An 11573-nucleotide genomic window follows, 5' to 3' on the forward strand; every position below is an offset into this window, starting at 1 on the left:
CACACTGACTTGCCAGGGAACCAGGCCAGTGCCAGCCTCACCCAGCTTGACAAGAGACCCGCTGTCTCCCAGAGTATCTCTGGACATCATGAGTCCACCGTTTGGTGACCCAAGCTATGCCTCCAACTCCTCCTCAGTGTCCTACACCTCCAGGTTCCACTCCTGGGTAGGCCTCACACGGGGACCCATCCCTGGGCAACACAGGCTCTAGAGTCAGACAGATGTGGGTTCAAACCCTGGTTCCTTTCCTTACTAGCTTTTTGACTTTGTGCAGACCTCTAAGTCTCTCTGAGCTTCAACTGCAGGGAGGGAAAGGAACAGGTCCCACCTCGAAGGGTGCTGAGAGACTGAAGGCAACAGCCCGTGCAGAGGTGCACAAGGCTATTCGTAGCGCCCAGAACACGGAAGGTGATGGGTGAGCATCAGTGCCTTTCCTTCCTGTGCTGTGCCCGCCCCCTGCCCTCCCTCTGGTACCTACAGATGCTCTGGCTATGCTCCCCTCGAAGGCCACGCCTCCCACCTGTGCACTGGATTTCAGCCCCTTTCACCTCTCAAGGATATCACTCCAGCCAATGTCCCTTCTCTCTCCTGTACCTTTAATTTTTTCCTATTAGATACTTTCCATTTGTACATAACTGTTCTGTAATTTCTCCAGTGGAAAAAAAAACACACACCACCACCTCCCTTGGCCCTACATCCCCGTTTAGGCGTTAAACCACTTAGCTGCTTCCCTGCACATAAACTTTCTCAAGAAAGTTGTGTATGTGCCACGCAGCGAGGTGTGGTAACTGTTGTGACAGGTCAGCTGGAGCTGCCTCCCTGAAGAAGGGCTAGGTCTTGATCTCAAGGGAAAGACTCTTGGTGTCCTTCCTCGGGCCTGTCTCCATAGAGGGCCCCCTTGGCAGCCCGAGAAGGCAGGACAGGGAGGGGAGGGAGGACGTGTGCTGTGGTCACCAGAGCTCTCCCCACCCCCCTCTAGACAGGCACGGCTGTGGCTCCATCAAGGTCAAGGATTTCCCATGGGCAGTGACTTATCGGGAGAGGGATCACATAGAGCTTTTCTGTTGGGAGAGGAGAGCTGCAAATGTGCTTTCTTCTTACAAAACCAGCCTTCACAGCTCGCCTCAGAGGTTATGGTCAGCACTGAGGACTCCGGACTTTGGCCTTCCTTGTAGAAGCTCCCTCATGGTGGGGGCCCAGTGTCCTGGGTTTCTACTCTTCCTCCTCTTTTTGGATTTCACCATGACTGGCCATCCTACCGTCTGGCAGCCAGGTGATGACTGGTCTGGTGTGGGCCGGTGAAGGGGCGGGTTTGCATCCATCTCTTCTGTGTTCGCTCCCTAGAACTACCCAGGTCCCCCACCCGGACCCTGTCGTTGGTTTAAAAGACCAAGGATGGGAAGGGAAGGCAGCAGCCTCAGCAACAGCAGGTCCTCCCTGACTTCAGCTGGGGGTCCAGGATCAGGGAGGACCCTTCGGCAACATCTGCTCCCCTTCCCTGTTCTCCCCACTGCCCCTGGGCACAGGTTCTAGGCTGTGATGCCTCCACCACTAACAGATGGCTGTACATGGACTTGGGGACAGAGGCTGGGCCAGCCCGGGGATGGGACTATCTCTATGTGTTGGCTTAAACACAACAGTCTACAAGACAAATTAAATTATGAAAATTCAGTGCCTAGCATTTAATGCTGATCTACTCCTATAAAGTATCCTAGGACTTCCCTGGCGTGGCGGTCCAGTGGTTAAGACTCCACGCTTCCACTGCAGGGGGCATGGGTTCGACCCCTAGTGGGGGAATAAGATCCCGCATGCCGCGTGGCACGGCCTTAAAAAAAAAAAAAAAAAAAAAAAAATTCTATATTTACGTGACTTCAGACCCCACCCTCCAGTATCCAACATCCAGTTCTAACACCCAGAAGGTGGGGCAGATTTCCATACTTATTTGTCTGTTCTGCAGGCTTACGTGTCCAGAATCCTGATTAAGGTTTAAGGATGCATTCAATACATACTTTTTGAAATAAAAATATATCCTATAAAAAAAGCTGCATATACTTGCTATCTCTATCTCTTCCTCCACCCATCCTCTCCTCCTCCTCTTCCTCCTTTTTAAAACAAACATTTCACTATGGAAAATTCCAATCATATACAAAAGTAAAGAGAATGATATAATGAACCCCCGAGTGCCCAGCATACAACATAAGCAATGATCAAGGACCAATCTTGTTTTAGTTATACCACCTCCAACCACTTTCCCCCTTATCCCTAGATTATTTTGAAGCAAATTTCATATATCATATATTTTTATCCATAAATATTTTAGTGTGTATATCTAAAATATATCAAATATTTTTGTCCATAAATATTTTAGTGTGTATATCTAAAAGATGACTCTTTTAAAAACATGTACCTAATACCTGTACTGCACATAAAAAAATCAATAGTACTTTCTTAATATTTTCAAATCCCTTGATTGTGTTCCCAGAGTTCAATTTTTTCTGATTGTCCAGATGCTCGAAACTCCCAGAAACATGGATTCCTAAATGGAATCCTGGAGAAGGTTCTAGGAGGCTTTGTGGGGAAGGTTAAAAGATCACTTTCTTTTTTTTTGGGGGGGGGGGGGGCGGGTACGCGGGCCTCTCACTGTTGCGGCCTCTCCCATTGCGGAGCACAGGCTCGGGACGCGCAGGCTCAGCGGCCACGGCTCACGGGCCCAGCCGCTCCGCGGCACGTGGGATCTTCCCGGACCGGGGCACGAACCCGTGTCCCCTGCATCGGCAGGCAGACTCTCAACCACTGCACCACCAGGGAAACCCAAAAGATCACTTTCAAGAACAAAGCAGAATGTCACTGGTGGTAGTAATGACGACATTTACTGAGCACCTACTGTATACCTGGCTCCATGCTGTGTGCTTTCCCCGCATCATTCTTTTAATCCTCACATCAACCTTATTCCATAGGTTCAGAGTTGCTGAATAAGTGGCCATGGTCACACTCTCGGTGACATGGTCAGTCTGTGAACCCAGGTCAGGTCCGCTGGACTCCAAAGTCTCAGCTACAGACCGTCACCACGTGCCCTCAGCCATGCCCCAAGACAGGGCGAGGGGAGCCAGTCTCCCAGAGGGCCTTTCTTCCTACTGGATCATTACCACATGGAAAGTGGAAGCCAGATATGCTGAGAATGAGCTGTTCATTCAGTGTGGGCAGGAAGAAGAGAGAAGGAATCCCTTTCACTGAAGAGAGACAGAGTAAAAACTGCCTGGTGCCTGAATCTCAGGATGTGCTGAAATACCTCCGGCTGCAGTATCCCCAGGTGGGACGCACCCTCCCGTCACACCTGCTTCCCTCCCAGCTCATTAGCATCTCCTTGCCATTCCCCGGAGGAGCTGGCTGCGGCTGAACTCCCCGGCTAATGAAAGCTGCTTAGCAACAGGGAGCGGGTTAATAAAGCCCTGGTGTTGTTCCCAGCGCCACAGACTCCACCCCCGTCTCCCATTACAGCTCATCCTCAGCCTGGAGCAACCCTCAGGTGGACGGATCAGCTCGGGGAGGGTGGGGTACCTAAGAACTCAGGGGCAGGGCTGGTTTGGGTCCTGCCCCCAGTGCCTGTGGCCAGAGGAAGGAGATGTTTACAAGTATCAGAACCTGTTCTGCCAGCCCAGGAACCTCTCTGTGGGCCTCCTAAAGCCCTTCTACCCACCTGTGGTTAAAATCCAACCTCAACGCTGGCGCAATTGGAATGGAGCAAACAGAGACACTGTGGAGGCAGATGCTCCCCGGGGAGGGCAGGGCAGTGCCCTTCGGTTAAGGCCTAAACTACCCCAGGCTCCTTGATGGGAAGAGTAACTGGGCACTCTATGAGCAGTCCTATTGCTATTACAAATGCAGAATTCAAAGGTGAAACTTAGTCCTATCTGCTGTTTAACCCTGACCTTGAGTTGCCCACAAGCAGAAGTTAAAAGCACCTTGCCCTCTGTGGGCTGGGGTGGCAGGAGATAATCAGCCTACTGGTGGCGGGGCGGGGGCATGTTTCAGGAAGCCACAGAAAAACAGGAAGCATTAATTTCATTCAGCAGCACAAAGTTTCAGAGACCATATTAAGGAGCAAAATGCAAACTTGACATGACTTTTTAAGATGAAGACGAGATATCCAAGAACCTTCTCCCAGCAGTGGGGTTTGGGCCTATTCTCCAGTGCACCGGTACAGTCACACAGGTCCTGGGGGCTGGCAGGGGGTGCCTCAGAGCAGCAATGCAGCCTTGCTCTGTGGTAGGAGAACAGCACACATAGAACCCCTCCCTGCCAACTGGGTTTGCCAGCAAGGCCTCCTCACAAGGTTCCTACCTGCTGGGGCCTGACAGGCTTTCTAGACAGACAGGTTTAGGAACAAGCACAGCAAACACAACAAACGCACGTTTCTCATCCGTCCTGGGAGTCTCACTCCTCCCCTTGAGGAACAGGAACTTTCCTGGCTTTGCCCAGGGCCAGGTCTCGACCCAGGGATTGTTCAGTTCCATTTCTAAGGCTCTCCAGGAAGGTTCTGTTTCCGGTTCAAATGTCTGTATTCTAAGGAAGCTCAGGGAAGCTCATCTTGCTCAGGCCCTGCCCTCTTCAGTTACCCCCTAGCCATCCTCTGCGATGCCCCCCCAAGGCAGGGCAGAGGGGCCCGGGAGCCCAGCCCTCCACAAAGCTCTCACGGTTAATCCGGCCGCCACAGCTTTCACTCTGCTCCCTTTCTCTCAGCACTTTCTCTGCACTCCCACTTCCCCGAGAGCAAAGCTGAATTCTGGATGTGGCTGGGACAACTGCAAGACCCACGGTAAGACCGGACCCACTTCAGACTAAAAATGCACTTCTGAACATTTTTCCAGGGGGTGAAGGAGCCTGGCATTTCAGAATCTCCCCAAAGCCAGAAGAGTGGAGTTTTCCATCAGAACGTGTCTATTCTCTCTGCCTCCCCCTAGGAATCCCTGATTATGATTCCACTGTGTGAGGCAGGCAGGAAAAACGGTTGATAATCACTGCTTTTTTTAAATTTATTTTTTCTTCTTTTTTTGGCCACACTGGGTGGCACGCGCGATCTTAGTTACCGTACCAGAGATCAAACCTGTGCCCCTCCCAGTGGAAGTGCGGAGCCCTAACCACTGGACTGCCAGGGAAGTCCCGATAATCACTGCTTTAAACCAACCTTATTTGGAGCCCAAACTGAGATCCCCCTCATCACCGAACACCATTTTCAACAAAGTATAAAGATTCCTTTTCCCGTGGGTCTCGGATGCCCCGGCTTAACGTCGCTTTATACTATTGGGAGCCCCTCCTGCTAGCATTCCCTTCCGTGACTGTGCACTAAGCCCAAGGCAGAGGCAGCAAACTGGCAGAGGCTTGCAGATGCCTTTTGTTTAGCCCACACAATTTTTTTTTAATGGAAATTAGTTATCAGCATTTAAAAATCGGGACATTTCATGTAAAAACCCAGACTTCTGTCTTCTCTTAAAATAAAACAAGGGCCATAGCAAGCCAGGGCCAGCATTCCTTCAGAAGCTGAGTGGTGGCTAACCCCTTCAAACACGGCAAGTGCTACCCAGTTCACCCCAGTCCCCACCACTGCCTGCCGTCCCACACCCGGACTTTTCTCGTTCGACCCTGTGGGCATTTAAGTTTGCACTCTGACCTAAGGCACCTCCCGAAATCCAGCAGAACAGGGCTCCTCTTGCTTTGGGGCTGATCTGAGAACGCCTGGAGACCTGGGTCTATTTCATAGACCCTTGTTCTACTTCCATGACTGAAACTGGCTGAAAGTAGAAGGATCATTCCTTTTGAAGGGGATACCCCTGCCTGCTGGAAAGAGCCATGGGCTTCAAGGCAAGAGGCAAAAATGAAAGCCCTACTGCTTCCTGGGGGCCCCTGGACTCATCAGAGGAGAGCTGACGGTTTCTTCTCACCCTAATGGACCTGACGGTGGGACGCCAACAGCTTTTTCCCCTGCCTCTCTTCCCCCATTTACCTACGGCCGCCCACATGTGGCGCCCACACACAAGCTGTTTGTGCTATTTTATTCTGTTTTCTGTGTTTGCTGTGCGTGCTCTGGACGAAGCCTAGCACCATGCCATGACTAATTGGGCCACCAGTAGAGCCCTTCTGGTGACAATGACAGACAGCGGCTGACGTCAGGGAAACGGCACAGGTGGAAGGGAGTAGGGTTCTAATACGCGTCAAAGTCACCTATTGCAAGACTAGCGTGCTTTTTCCCCAGCAGGGCTTCTGCCCGAGAAAACGTAGGATCAGATTGCTCCTGCAAACCTGAGAATCGTTATATCATCTCAAAGAACCAGGGAAACTTACCCGAAAGGGACATAGTAGGACCTCAAATCCTGCAAACCTAGTTTCAGGCTTAACATCCAAAAGAGGAGGAAACCCAGACATTTTTCTCATCTCTTACAATGCTAGGAACCTTCACATGTATCATCTCACTACCCACAAAAATTCCTTGAGTTGGGAATCACTACCTTGTTTTTAGCAAAGCAAACTGTGGGTGACAGAAGTTAAGAAACTTGTCCAGTACAACTTGAGAAGTAAGCAGAGCACCAGGATTTGTCTGAACCCTCAGTCTGTCACTCGGGCTCTGCTCACAGGCTGCCTCTCCCCAGTCGCCCTCCCACATTTCTCTGCTTTATTTTTTTTTTTCGTAGCCGTTGCCACACTTGTTACTGCTGGACATATTCACGTGTACGTTTGTTTTCTGTCTCTCCGCCCACAGAATGTAATCCTCTGGGGCAGAGACGCTGTCCATCTTGCCACTGCTGTTTCCTTACCTGGAGAAGAGTATCTGGAATCTGGAGGACCTTCAGTGTTTGCTGCTGGACGGATGGGAGGGGCAGCTCTATCGGCCTCACCATGCTACTGTCAAAAGTGTTCCTTCCCGTATCTCCTCCTTTCATTCCTTCACCTCAGAAATGCACAACGTCCCTTCAATGAACACCAATCTCAGAGGCCAAGGAAAACAACATAAAGGTGGCAAATGGGGGGCTTCCCTGGTGGTCCAGTGGTAAAGAATCCGCCTTCCAAAGCAGGGGGTGTGGGTTCGATCCCTGGTCGGGGAACTGAGATCCCGAATGCCGCGGAGCAACTAAGCCCGCGTGCCACAACTACTGAGCTCATGCGCCTCAACTAGAGCCTGCGTGCCACCACTACAGAGCCCACGCGTCCTGGAGCCTGCGCACCACACCTAGAGAAGAGAAAACCCGCACGCCACAAGTAGAGAGAAGCCCGCGCGCTGCAACGAAAGATACTGCATGCCGCAACTAAGACCTGGCACAGCCAAAAATAAATTAAAAAAAAAAAAGATGGCAAACGGAAGGTCAAATTCCTGGAAATCCAAGAAGATTCAGTTGTGTGTAGGGACAGGTTTGCTCCTACAAAAGCAAAAGTGTTCACGCTGAGGCAGAAGCGTTGGTTTATTACAGACTTTCTCCTTTTTAAGGTGGGAAGGCTTGGCTATCCCTCCTTTATACTCATGTTGTTTTGCATTCAGTCGAGTGCTTGGATAGGTGGGATGCTGGAGCAATGCAGGTGGGATTAATTAGAAAATAGATGTGGCACAGAAAGCATCCAAAAGCACAGACCCTTCCCCAAAGTTAATGTAAAGATAACCAGAGCAGCGGTTCCCAAACCCAACTCCCTAGGACAATGGCCCTTAAAGTGTGGTCTCTGCACCAGCAGTATCAGCAGCATCTGTGAACTTGTCAGAAATGCAAATTCCTGGGACGGCCCCTGACAGACTAGAATCAGAAACTCCAGGGTTGGGACCCAGGAATCTGTTTTAACAAGTCCTACAGGTGACTCTGATGCATGCTAAAATTTGAGCACTGCTGTCCTTGGGAACTAGACATATATAGTCGATTCTTGGGCCCTGGAGATCCTGATTCAGTAGGTCTGGGATGGGACCCAAGGAGATTTCATAAGCTTCTGAGTTGATTCTGACTTGCAGCCAGATTTGAGAACTACTAAACCTGAGGGCCCATCTCTCCCCGGCCCCGAGGTAGTGTCCTCAGTTTTTAAACCCCTCTCCCATTATCCCCCAGTCACTCACTCACCACATAGAGTAAGGATGTGGCTGCTATCTTCATGCACAAACTTCCGGGTGACAGCCTCCTCCATGATTTGCTTCACCTGTGAATAAATGGGCAGCATCGTTACTGATTGATTAATTGATTGACCAAAGGCTTGTGAGCAAGTAAATGGCTTGGCTCTGCCCCCCTGGTCTGGGTTCAGACACCTGCAGAGTAGAAGATAAGAAAGGGAGGGGTGGGGAAGTAAAGCTTCTTCAGTACAGATAGCACCAACATCTTGGAAAGGCAACCAGGAAAAAAGATGCTATAAACCCACCAATCAATCAGTGCAGATATTCCAACGCAGGAGGAAGTGCCCTGCTGATAGAGAACAGGGGTGGGATGCTATTTACTCATCTGTACTTAGCTGCAGAAGGGCCTGTGGGCAGACACACTGTCCTTTAGGGACAAACTGTTTCAGTACAGGCTCCAGATAAACAACCTGACCCTCCTTTCCTCCCTTCTCTGAGGGTAGGGGTACGTCCATCTAGGCCTCAGGGACCCTCCCCACATGCTCACAAGCCCAGTCTTCTTTCTGTCTAGGTAAAGCCCTATGTTTGGGTTCCTACCTGGATATAAAAGCTTCTGAATGGTAAGGTAAGCGGTCACAGCCTTCTTTAAAAGCACTTAAAAAAAAAAAAACCTTTAAAATTATGTACAAATAGAAAAGGGTATACATCATAATTACACAGCTTGGGGCTTCCCTGGTGGCGCAGTGGTTAAGAGTCCGCCTGCTGATGCAGGGGACACGGGTTCGTGCCCCGGTCCGGGAAGATCCCACGTGCCGCGGAGCGGCTGGGCCCGTGAGCCATGGCCGCTGAGCCTGCGCATCCGGAGCCTGTGCTCCGCAATGGGAGAGGCCACAACAGTGAGAGGCCCGCGTACCGCAAAAAAATATATATATAAATAATAATAATAATAATTACACAGCTTGAATTTTCACAAATTGAATGCACCTATGAAACCAGCATCAGATCAAGAAACAAAACGTGGGCTTCCCTGGTGGCGCAGTGGTTGAGAATCCGCCTGCCGATGCAGGGGACACGGGTTCGTGCCCTGGTCCGGGAAGATCCCACACGCCGCGGAGCAACTAAGCCCGTGAGCCATGGCCGCTGAGCCTGCGCGTCCGGAGCCTGTGCTCCGCAACGGGAGAGGCCACAACAGTGAGAGGCCCGCGTACCGCAAAAAAAAAAAAAAAAAAAAAAAAGAAACAAAACGTGACCAGCACCCTAAAGTACCCGCAGACTCTACCACGTTTCCTTCTAGTCACTATTTCCCTCAAAGATACCCACTATCCTGACTTCTAACATCATAGAGCGCTTTTGTGGGGTTTTGTACTTTTTATAGATGGAATGGCTCACTGTGTAGTTTTTGTGACTGGGTTTCTTTTGCTCCTTGGTGTGACGGTGAGATGTGTTCATGTTGTATATGGATGGATGTGCATTGTTCATTCTCCATTGTGTGAACAACTCACAATTGACTGGCATTCAGGTAGCTTCCAGTTTGGGGCTATTATGGGTAGGGCTGCTGTGAACATTCTAGACATGCCTTTGTGTGAACACAAAATGCCCAGGCTCATTTCTTTGGATTTATATTTTTAGGCAAGGAATTTCTGATGAGTATATTCTATATTATTAGATTTTGCCAAGTTGCTCTCCAAAGTGGTTGTACCAATTTACACTCCTGGCAGGAGTATATGAGGTTCTGGTTGCTCCCAACACTTAAACCATGCACTTTTGATGCCTTGGGGGAACCTGCCAGGAGACAAATACTAACACTGAAGATTAGAGGGATGGATTACCTCAATCCCAACATTAAATCTTACAGCTAAAGTAAGCTCTGGGAGAGCTAGTCTTTGCCATTCTTTGGACAGTGTCCTGTGTCCAGATGCTGCCCTTGCTCCCCAGGCCCTCACTTTGGTTTGGAGGGTGGCAGAGCTTCTAAAGTCTGGAGAGGAGGGAGGAAGGACCCGGAGTCTCCTCCCTGCAAAGTGCTCATGGTTAGCGCTTAGGTAAAGGCGGATCAGATCGATCCAGCACTCTATTTTTTTTTTTTTTTTTGGTACGCGGGCCTCTCACTGTTGTGGCCTCTCCCATTGCGGAGCACAGGCTCCGGACGCGCAGGCTCAGCGGCCATGGCTCACGGGCCCAGCCGCTCCGCGGCATGTGGGATCTTCCCGGACCGGGGCACGAACCCGTGTCTCCTGCATCGGCAGGCAGACTCCCAACCACTGCGCCACCAGGGAAGCCCCTGCACTCTTTTTTTTAACATCTTTATTGGAGTATAATTGCTTTACAGTGGTGTTAGTTTTTGCTTTATACCAAAGTGAATCAGCTATACATATAAATATATCCCCACATGTCCTCCCTCTTGCGTCTCCCTCCCACCCCTCTAGGTGGTCATAAAGCACCAAGCTGATCTCTTTGTGCTATGCAGCTGCTTCCCACCAGCTATCTATTTTACATTTGGTCGTGTATATATGTCCATGCCACTCTCTCACTTCGTCCCAGCTTGCCCTTCCCCCTCCCCGTGTCCTCAAGTCCATTCTCTACGTGTCCATCTTTATTCCTGTCCTGCCCCTAGGTTCTTCAGAACCATTTTTTTTTTAAGATTCCATATATATGTGTTAGCATACAGTATTTGTTTTTCTCTTTCTGACTTACTTCACTCTGTATGACAGACTCTAGATCCATCCATCTCACTACAAATAACTCAATTTCGTTTCTTTTTATGGCTGAGTAATATTCCATTGTATGTATGTGCCACATCTTCTTTATCCATTCATCTGTCAGTGGACACTTAGGTTGCTTCCATGTCCTGGCTATTGTATATAGAGTCTGCACTCTAAACTATTAAAAGCTTCCTAGATTACTTCCCAAGGTGTTTGCATTAAACAGAGCATAATGTCACAGCTCAAAGACCTGCAGGCATCTGAGACAGGCTGTTGGGGCAGATTTTTGGATTAGGAGGACCTATAGATACCCTGGGAATTCCCTGGTGGTCCAATGGTTAGGACTCGGCGCTTTCACTGCTGGGGCCCAGGTTCCATCCCTGACCGGGGAACTAAGATCCCACAAGCTGTGCAGCACAGCGCCCCCCCCCCCCAAAAAAAGAATTATACTACAAGTCCTTAATGAAAGGCCAGACTTGCCTACAATTACCCCCACTGTCCCTACTTGTAGGACAAGAAAGGATTATATTTCTCTTGAAATCAAGCGCTAAAGGGGGAAGGGAACTAAGAGTTCAGAGCGGGTCAACCTCTGGCAGGTAGTACACATAGCTGTGGCATATTCTGGACATTCCTCACATTTGTTTAAGAATCATTCTGGGAGTAGTACAGACAGCCTTCTAAATACTGCCTTCCCCCAAATCTTTCCCATCATCCCTGACTAACCCCAAATTTGGAACACACCAACAATCCTAGCACATCTGCTCATAGTTTGGGTATGGCTACATTTTTGTTCTTGT

At 49.8% G+C, this 11573-nt stretch overlaps 1 protein-coding gene across 3 annotated transcripts in view; it reads right to left on the reverse strand.

Moving 5' to 3' along the window:
• Window positions 1-11573, reverse strand: part of SGSM2 (small G protein signaling modulator 2) — a 37544-nt gene that overhangs the window by 24028 nt on the left and 1943 nt on the right. For all 3 annotated transcript variants that reach the window (XM_059046847.2, XM_059046846.2, XM_067020991.1), the window contains exon 2: window positions 8091-8166. In XM_059046847.2, coding sequence (XP_058902830.1) covers window positions 8091-8166 — 76 coding nt within the window. The remainder of the gene's footprint in view (window positions 1-8090; window positions 8167-11573) is intronic.

Source organism: Kogia breviceps, chromosome 19 (assembly GCF_026419965.1).
Source record: "Kogia breviceps isolate mKogBre1 chromosome 19, mKogBre1 haplotype 1, whole genome shotgun sequence".
In the NCBI taxonomy this organism is placed as follows: Eukaryota; Metazoa; Chordata; class Mammalia; order Artiodactyla; family Physeteridae; genus Kogia; species Kogia breviceps.